Here is a 10431-nt window from a genome sequence, read left to right as displayed (position 1 = left end):
TAAACTTCTTTACACAAGAAGTTTGTTTTATCTCTATTTATTGTATATTTGCAAGCTTGTTTTATGACTATGTCTTCAACTCCCGGAAACCAATTAAGTCCATATCCCAAGGAAGAAAGGTAAATGGTTTTGATCATACAGCAATTACTATTGATTGTTGTATGTATATTTAGTTTAATTACAATTTATCATAATGTTGTTAAAATTTAGATTATGAAGATATGAGAAAGTATTCCTGAACATTTTTGTACATATAATTAGCCCAAACACATTTCTAAAGTTAATTTAGTTGTTTAAGTGAATTATTTACTTATATTGTTCTAGACACACAACATGTTCTAAATAAATTTACCATAGTTTTTACTCGCTTATAGGAAGAGGTGTGACTTTAAAAATCAAAATAAAGAAAATTAGATTATTAATACAATTTAATTTTATTTTGTTTAATCACAAATAAAATGTCAAATGCATGTAAATGCACACATTGTCATGCAAAAGTTACTGGCATTTTAAACTTTAAGAAAAAATCATGTAAAATCGGCATAATTTGTTCACATAAAGCTGGACAATCAGGAAATCGGAAACCTTTTTTGCCAATTCTAAACAGAATTTTTCTAAATTAATAACTAAATTAATAACTAAATTAATAACTAAACTAAATTTTTCTAAACAGTTGAATTCATTCTTCGTCAATTACATTTATGAGTTTTCCCGAATTCTGATTTCCTAATAATCATCTATTTTCACGTGGGAATGGATTAAAACTTATATCAGGCTCCTGTGTGATTTTGGAACTTCAAATTGGAATTCAATTCAAAAGCTTTGCTTTTCCTATTACTATTCATCTTTATTCCTGACAATACACAAGAACAATTGAAATGATCCAGATAAAATACTTTTGTTTTTAAACAGCAGAGGTGAGCATCCAGTAAAAATGCGAACACACGGTTCACAGAAATTATTGCAAAAAATGCAAAGAATTTTTTGCTCGTGCGTATAGGACGACCTAGGTTTTCGAAGCAGTGAAAAATGAATAAAAACTTCATCTTATATGCAAGTAAATACGGTAATTATAAATACCAAAAGCTAAAGTAATACAAATATTAAAAGTTTGTAATACTACTTCAAATATTCAAGAATTAAGTAGAAAATACAATAATTACCACAGATTATAAATAAAAATAACAAGAATTGTGTATAAAATAATTGGAAATATATTAACCGATTGTTCCTAAATAAGGTAGTTTTTTTGTCTATATATGAAATTATTATCCTAATTAATTTACTAGAAATATACAGGGTGAGTTTTTTTATCTTGAGACAATGAAATATCTTAATTGGATCTCATTATTTCGGAAAAAGGTTTAGACAAAAGTTGTGGGTTTTTGAGGGGGCAATCAGTTGGTGACCTTGGATGTAACCTTTGAATTTCAATTAGCCATTTGAAGGTCAAGTCCAAATTTGACATCTAAAAGTAATCTCAAGTGCGATAATTTGAAGCACAGCTCAACAAATGCATTGAAGTGGAAGGGCATCATTTTGAACATTTGTTATAAAATTTTTCTCCAAAACCAATATCTCAAGCAACGGTAAGAAGTAAAGTGACTCACTGAAAACAAGCATCTCAATAGTGAGAGGCAAGGGGACTCATTGGAAATAAGCACCTCAAAGGGAGCAGGAAACTACTATGTCCACATCGTTACTCCTGGATAGTGATAAAAGTAGTGAATGCTTCTAAAGGTCAAAGTAATAAGGTCGTGAAAAAATTAAATTTTACCTCCCTGTCTATTCCAGTAATAAAAAGTATGGTTTCCCATTAGAAAAAGCTTTCAATATTAATCTTAAAATAACCTTGACCTTTGACTGAGACCGTAAGGTCAAGGATATATTCGATTGTGAAATTTCTTGCTCTTTCCATTGCCAGGGTCAAAAATATGTATTCCCATTGAAAAAACAGACTTGACCTTCAAATGACATATTGAAGTTCAAAGGTCACATTCAAGGTCACCAATTGATTGCCCCTTCAAAACCCTACAACTTTTGTCTAAACCTTTTTCCGAAATAATGAGATCCAATTAAGATATTTCATTGTCTCAAGATAAAAAAAAACTCACCCTGTATAATATATAGATAGCATATTTATTGATATAATTTTATATGTAAACTATAATCATGTAGTTATTTTTGTTGCATGTTTTTTACAGATGTGAACTTGGGGTAACAGCATGGAAAAATCCTAAATTGTTAATAATCCTACATTCCAGAATTTTATTTAATTGTAATGTGCAATTATGTTGTAACTATTAAACAAATATACATAAGTTTAATTATTAAATAAAAGGAAAGCTTTAACTTTGCTATCCAGATATCCTTTACTTTTGTTTAGGAAAGCAATATAATCACTTTTCTAATGTTAAAGATGTTATTATATAGCCTGCAGACATTAAATAAACATATCCTCATTAGAATGCTATCAATTTAAAACAGAAAAAAAAAACATGCTAATAATGAAAAATAAATCAACAAACACCTTTTAGGCTGCTATGATTTGCTTTTATTTAGCAAATGTTTTCAACCTGGTCTAATAAGCCATCTTCAGGCTAATGATCTTTCTCAGAACATATTTTACCATTAAATATTGTTCCATGCTAATAATGGTCAGTATAACTTGGAAATGAACAAGTGTCTACACAACAGTTACTAGGGGGCACTGATATTGAGCAATCAAATTAACAACAGAGTTTCACCACTTATCATATGCGTCAGGGGTGAAAACCTATGGCACGTGTGCCCAGAGTGGTACATAAGGAGAAATCATCTGGCACAATTTTCATTTACCATCTGTCTTTTTCAATCATCCTTTCAGTTTATCAGCTGATCACTCTTTTTTCAATCAGACTTTTACGTTTATTCTAATTAAAGCAGATTCATTAAATTTATAATTTTTAATTCTGTAATTATAATGTTTAATGATGATTATTATTATTATAAAGTAAATGCAAATGTGTGCTATTTTTTATAATTATAAAATCTTTGAAAATAGTATTTATAGTTTTGTTTTGAAATGTCATTGCTTGCCAATGAAATATATTAATTTATTGTACAGTATTTCAAATTACACTACATTAAGATATTTTAAATTTGTTCCATTAGATTGGACTTAATTTTGTGATCTTGCTCAACTTATCTATTTAAACATTCACGTGACATAGAGTGATGATACTGTTAAATACGATAAATTAAGAAATAACGACGCATATCCGTGGCTTCTACCAAAAGCGTACGTAGATTTAACCACAATTAAGCCCTTTCCTCAATGCCCTAAACTATATTCAGTGAATTCTCAAGTCTGTCGTAGTGCAAGTTTATGGTCGGCGGGTATTAATACCTGCGAAGAATCCATTCAAAATGCTTACATATATTGCATAACGAATGCGAAGTATTATATTTACATAGAAAACCAATTTTTTATCACTCATCCACCCGGCGATAATTATATTTACAATGGAATCTGGGAAGCAATATACAACAGGATACTTCAAGCTCTGTCTGAGAATCAAACTTTTCGGATATACGTCATGATACCATTGATGCCAGCCTTTGAAGGAGACATAAGATCAGAGAAATCAATTATCTCACGCTCCGTAACCGATAATTTATATTCATCTATCTGCAAGGGTCCTACGTCTTTGCTTCAGAGGTTATGTGAATTGGTACCGGATCCAACGGAGTACATCAATTTCTTTTCGCTTCGGAATTACGGTTTCATGAATGGAAAATATGTTTCCGAAATGGTATATGTCCATAGCAAACTGCTAATTGCCGACGATAACACAGCAATCATTGGCTCGGCCAACATCTTGGTAGAAGAGACAGTGAAATTGCCATTGTCTTCAATGATTATGAAACAGTTTCTTCAACAATGAATGGTGCCGAGTACAAAGCTGGAAGATTTAACATTAGTTTAAGAAAAAGAATATTCTCTGAACACCTCGGATTACCAGAAAATGACCCGTTATTGAATGATCCTATATCACATTTTTTCTACAAACAGGTATGGTTAAAGACTGCTGTCACAAACACTGCTCTATACGAAAAAGTGTTTCATTGTGTTCCCACGAACGAAACTACTACTTACAAGGAGCTAATGGAATACACAAATCGACCAAGCCTTGCTGTTACCGATATAAAATTAGCAGAAATGTTATTGAAGAAGATAAAAGGATACCTTATTTTGTTCCCTTTATACTTTTTAAGTAAAGAAAGTTTGAAACCTTCTGGGTTGAAAATACAAAGACTGTTGCCAAATTCCGTTTATACATAATTTCTTTGTATATTAATTCACGTTGACTGCCACGTGACTTTTTAGGATTCTGTTGTAAAACGCCAACTTAATTTAATTATATTATATTATTAAAAACTCTAATCAGAGTATATAGTAATAATCAAATAGCATATAAAATGTGTTTTTCTTAAAATAAAGGTATTACGAATTATCTCGTAGTTGGCTTATGTAACAGAAAGCTCTTCGCTAAAGCCAAACTACGAGTTAATTCGTGCACAGACACGATTCGTCCTGTCACTTCGCTACAGCCAATCGGAGATGTGCGTCTAAATTCATTAGTAATAAATCGGATATAGAGGCGAGCACATCACATTTACGTCTTTTTTGAGAGTGTTATTTTTTATTTATTTTTATAATCAAATTATAAATATCCCAAAATGGATAAGAAAAGACCACTGACTAAAAAACAACTTGATTACTACACTAATCTAAGTGATTCAGAATCTGACAAAATTTTTGGTGAGGATGGGGGAGTTTATTTGGCAGCGAAATGGTCCTGTTACTGTATGTAAATGGAAAGACAAACGAGAAGTCCTTACCATTTCAAACATGCACGTTGTTGAAATGGTAGAGGTGTTCAATCGCAATGGAAAATGTTCGACGAAACCGAATATAATTCGAGATTATAATCATGGAACGTCTGGCATTGACGATCAGATCAAATGCTATCGTACTACACAGCTCTAAGAAAGACTATTAGATGGCTCAAAAAGGTTGCATTACATATTATAGAAATATATATACATAATGCACACAAACTCTTTCAAAAAGCAACTTCTTCTAAAATAAAACTTATGCTTCTCTATAAGCTAACTTATGCTTCTCTTTTTCTCTAAAATAAAACTTATGCTTCTCATTATGACGAATGCTTCTCTAAACTAAAAGTTTAGAGAAGCATTCGTCAAAGCGTTGATTGGAGAAGAGATTCAACCAGTTTCAAAAAAAATTAAATTGCAGAAGCTTCACTATTTACAGAGTATCCCATCTACTCAGAAAAAACAACATCCGACAAAGCCATGTCGAATTTGTACCAAAGCTAAAAAACGCCGAGAAACGCGTTATTTCTGTCCAATCTGTCTTGAGAAGCCAGCCCTTTGCGTAGAAGATTGTTTTAAAAATTATCACAAACTATAAAAATATCGTTTTGCTTTTGATTTTGAATAAACATTTTATAATATTTTCTGTTCGTTTAAATTTATATTTTTGTTTTATAAATTATCACAAACAATAAAAATATTGTTTTGCTTTTGATTTTGAATAAACTTTTTATGATTATATTTTCTGTTCATTAATTAATAAATGTTCTGTTCATGTAAGCCAAACTTGATTTTTTGTTCTTGCCCCTGAAGCTATCTATTCATATTTACACTGATATACTACGAATTACATCGTAGCTGCACAAATATGGCAAGGAAACAAACTACGATATAACTCGTAGGTGGCGTCCTAGGCAGAAACGGTAACTACGAGTCATCTCGTAGATGGCAGTCAACGTGTTAATTTTACTCGACTGCTTATGTGTTTACTCTATTGAAACCAGTAAAAGTAGTATGTATGCTTGGAATTTTAAAAATAATTAGGAAAAATAGTAGGCTTTGAAAATTTAAATATTTTTGCAAAAGTTATGCAAAATCCTTACCACAAGTGGGCGTTTTAATTTTAGTTTAGTTTTAGCATCGACATTCGATCGATTTATCGACATGTTTCTTATTTTATTTTCTGTTAAAATTAATGAGTTTTCATGTTTAATTGTGAAGTTTGAATGTTATTTAAATAGATAATGAAATAATAAAATTATGATTTACATTTATTATATCAAAAATAAAACAATAATAAAAAAAAATCAATTTATTATAGGTAAACTAGCTGACCCGGCCACGCGTTGTTGTGGCTCAAAATGTATCTATTATAAATGTATCACACTTCCCCCGTGGGGAGAATTTCAAAAAATCCCTTCTTAGTGTACATTCTCTTGACGTACCCTATTAAAACGCAATCAAAAACGCATCTAAAATAGTATAATAAAAGCCGAGTTCTTCACAGTAAGTCTTAATCCCGTCATTTTTCCCGCTGGGGAATATCGAAAAATCTCTTTTTAGTGTATATTCTGTTGACGTAACCTATTAAAACGCAATTAAAAACGCAAAAAACCGCATGTAAAATAGTATAATAGAAGCCGAGTTCTTCACGGTAAGCCTTAATCCCGTCCATCTCCCCCCACTGGGGGGATTTCGACATGTATATTATATAAAAACACGTGCGTATTCGAATGCAACGTTGTGTCAAAATTTCAAAGGAATCGGTAGGAACAAACGAACGTTATATTTTATTTATATAGATAGATAGAAAATGATCTGCTTCAGTCCATTCTCACAGAAAAGCAGAATGCCTCACAGAAAAGCAAACTTAGGTCGTCGGAAGTTAGCGCCATCTGTTGGACATAAAAGCCTTAATCCATATATAAATATATTTTTGAAAGGGGGAAATGGTGTAGGGGTATGAAAAATAGATAGTAGCCGATTCTCAGACCTACTGAATATGCATATAAAATTTGGTAAAAATCGGTAAAGCCGTTTCGGAGGAGTACGGTAACTAACATTGTGACACGAGAATTTTATATATAAGATTATCAAATTATCATATATAAATTATTATTAAAAAATGGAGGTCACAAAAAAATTATGAAATATTTGGTGGGCGGCGAGTATAAAAAGGTTAAAAACCACTGCCCTAGACCATTACTGACGCGCAATTAACTGATTGCCCCTGGAAGTCGGCTTCTTACAGAAACACAGCTTCCCTGTCATCAAATGTCACGGCACGCCACTGATATTAATACTACGTAATTTGGACTAATTAATTAGCCATGTTATACCCAATAATAATCGGGCTGTATCATTTGATAAATATGTGATTTTTTCTTGAAAAGTTAGTAAGTTTCTTCAATTGACTTCTATCTCTAAGAAAAATTTAATATTAATTATGATTTATTCTTTGACATATTCTATTAATTTAAATGCTAAAATTCAAATGCCGTCAAAGTTCCAAATATCCGAATTCAAATATTCAACAGAATGTTTGGAATGAAATGGGAAAATAACTTAAATAATTTGAAAAATTCGAAGGAAAAAGAATTTGATTCTTTTCTTAGCTCTGATGAAGAATTAGAATCGAGTACAGTGCCATATTTTTCTTACATTCGAATTTATCAACAGCCATTTAACTTATCAGGCATTCACCTGGATTTACTTCTTCCGAATTATCCTCTCAAGATCAAATTTCTAACCGTGGAACGTGAAATTGAGACTCATCTCTTGCATAGAGACATTTTCTCAATACGAGTTCGTCACGGTAACTTCCAGTGGATCGTAAAAAGAAGTTTCAACGAAATCGAAAAGTTGTACAATTCTTTACAGAAATATAGTTTGGGTAATTGTGCATCAAATATGCCTAGTTTCCAAGCCAGGAAGAGTTCGATAATTCGATACGAAAACCCTGTAACCAGAAGGGCAAAGCTTCAACAATATATGAGAGCCATCTTGAATGATCCCAACTTAAGAAACCATAGAAATACCATGGAGTTTCTTCAAATTACGCCTTTATCTTTCATACGTGTGTTAGGACATCAAGGTAAAGAATGTTTATCCCGTGTTAATTGCATTGGTTATTCAGAAAACACCTTCTTACAACTAGAAAGATACATCGCGGGCCATTGCACAAGATGGAGGACGTTCTGGATAATAGCCAGAGAGAACTTTATTTCTTTGATAAATCCATTTAATGGTAAAATAGCGTACGTTATGCTAATCGATACAAGGTTCAAAGTGCATTACGGATTCTTTAGAACGGGATTTCATTCTCATATTGTCATTAAGAATTTGTCCATGAGGTTAGCGATAGATTTAGAAAACAGGAGGACGTGTAAAGAATGGATTGGTTTCCTTCAAGAGATTAAGGATGGATCTGCAAAAGATTTCATAAAAAAAAACAAGTTCAAGTCATTTGCACCAATCCGATATTGTACCCAAAGTTGTTGGTTTGTGGATGGTGCCAGTTACTTTGATTGTGTAGCCAATGCACTAGAATCTGCTACAGAAGACATATTCATAGCTGGTTGGTGGGTCTCTCCAGAATTCCATCTTAAACGTCCCTCTGATGAATCAGAATGGTGGAGACTTGATAATGTGTTGAAAAGGAAGGCTGAACAGGGGATTAAAATATTTGTTCTCTTGTATAAAGAAGTGGAAGGTACTTTAAGTATTGGTAGCGCCTACAGTGAAACAGTTTTGATGCAGTTGCACAGCAATATCAAGGTTCTTCGTCATCCAACTCTCAGCGATTTGAATATTTGGCTATGGGCTCATCACGAAAAGATCATCATCATTGATCAGTTGTATGCTTTTGCGGGAGGCTTGGATATTTGTTATGGTAGGTGGGATAATAGAGAACATAAATTAACAGATTTTGGAACTGATACAGTCTCACACAAGAAAGATGCGTCTTCTAAATATTTAAATAGCGACAGTCACAAGGCTCTGGCCAAAGCTGTAGCAGAATCCTTTCTTCCAGAAGAAATATCAAATTCTAAAATTCCAGAAATTTCAGATTGCAGGAAGAAATATCAAATAGCAAGCAAAGAATCATCAAAATGGGAAATTGGAGAAACGGATATTAAATCTCAGAGAGTTAAACGATTCGAATTACCATTTCATAAGAAACCAATTAATAAGAAATGTCCCTTACAAGACTTAAAATCAAAGAAGTTTTGGTTAGGAAAACACTACACTAATTTTGTCTATCAAGATTTGCACAGAGTACATAAACCATTTGAAGATCAGATAGACAGAAACATAATACCTCGAATGCCATGGCACGATGTATCTTGTCTTGTAACAGGAAGTGCTGCCAGAGATATCGCTAGACACTTCATACAACGTTGGAATAACATTAAAGGAAATTATAGATGCATGGTGGGATGCACACATGGATTCCATAACCATGCATACTATTTAGTTTAACAAGAGTAAGTAGAACATAAGAATAAAGCATAGGCTAACTTGTTCAGGATATTAATAGAAAATTATGTATATTTTGCACAATGGTACTAAATAGGAGAAAATGGAAGTTAAAAAAGATTGAGACAAATTTTTACACCTAACACAACACTGCAATGTGCCAACACTACATTGTACATGACCATGATTTCTATTTTATCATCCCATCTACGATGAAAAAACAGGTTGCCTCAAAGAGGGTATTTCATGCAAAGGAATTATGAGTCTGACTGGTCATTGGTCAGATAAAAGAGTGGTTGGCTTAAGGAGGATTAAAAACAATAAGCATTATGGAATGAATTTTGACTAAGAAAATCTGGCCAACTAAAGGGGTGGTCATCAGGAAAGGTTTACCATACAGGATTAGCACAAAGTCCCATCACTACTATAGAAAATTAATTGTATGTTCAATTTGTTGTTTGTTTCATATAAAAAAACATGAATACCATTTACAAGTAATATACAAGATACAAGTAATACCATTAAAGGAATATAATTGCTAGTTGATGGATTTATGAAAGGAAAAGAACAGAAAAAATAATGGAACAGGCTTCCAGCAGAGATTTGGATGACAGTCTCCTCCAAAATGAGTATTTTTGCAGTGGAAGGTTGGGTGCATAAGATTTTTACAACAGGTAGTGCAAAGGATGAGCATAATCAACTCCAAAAACAATTTGTTAAATAAACTAACATTTTCAACCTTGTTTAAAGGCCATCCTGGGCTCTTAAGATTGAACAGAAAAATGGAACAAAAACAAATTTAAAATACATTTGTTTGAATGATTTTATTTGTATTGCATATCACTTGCTGAGTATACAAAATTGAACATTAATTGCAGCCCCTTTATTCACTACTATATAGATTTTGAGTATTTCCATATACAGTGGTGATATCCATATTGTTCCAGCTTCAAGGAGAGTAAGCCTTACAGAACCATCTCCTACAGCAAGCTACTAAACAGAATATACATGGATATAGCATGACATTTCATTGTTTAAATTGCTTATAAAAGGAGCCCAACTGTCATCTCC

At 32.3% G+C, this 10431-nt stretch overlaps 2 protein-coding genes across 2 annotated transcripts; both read left to right on the top strand.

Moving 5' to 3' along the window:
- Positions 1-2962: 2962 nt before the first annotated feature.
- On the top strand, positions 2963-3926 carry LOC136990545 (phospholipase D1-like). Its single transcript, XM_067288947.1, has 2 exons — positions 2963-2992; positions 3213-3926. The coding sequence occupies exons 1-2, from the start codon at positions 2963-2965 to the stop codon at positions 3924-3926; spliced, it is 744 nt and encodes a 247-aa protein (XP_067145048.1).
- Positions 3927-7419: 3493 nt separating this feature from the next.
- On the top strand, positions 7420-9363 carry LOC136990544 (phospholipase D1-like). The gene has a single exon (XM_067288946.1). The coding sequence runs from the start codon at positions 7420-7422 to the stop codon at positions 9361-9363; it is 1944 nt and encodes a 647-aa protein (XP_067145047.1).
- Positions 9364-10431: the final 1068 nt, after the last annotated feature.

The sequence above is a fragment of the Centruroides vittatus genome, unplaced genomic scaffold (genome assembly GCF_030686945.1).
Source record: "Centruroides vittatus isolate TY-2023 unplaced genomic scaffold, ASM3068694v2 scaffold_944, whole genome shotgun sequence".
Taxonomy (NCBI): Eukaryota; Metazoa; Arthropoda; class Arachnida; order Scorpiones; family Buthidae; genus Centruroides; species Centruroides vittatus.
The sequence above is the reverse complement of the archived record's forward strand: the minus strand, read 5'-3'. Positions and strand labels throughout refer to the sequence as shown.

What these genes read in the sequence shown, in the direction of transcription:
- LOC136990545 (XM_067288947.1), top strand. Translation starts at nt 2,963, where the DNA reads ATGTTTAATGATGATTATTATTATTATAAA. An exon ending in ATGATTATTATTATTATAAA is followed by an intron (nt 2,993 to 3,212) that starts GTAAATGCAAAT and finishes CACGTGACATAG; the next exon opens with AGTGATGATACTGTTAAATA.
- LOC136990544 (XM_067288946.1), top strand. Translation starts at nt 7,420, where the DNA reads ATGTTTGGAATGAAATGGGAAAATAACTTAAATAATTTGAAAAATTCG.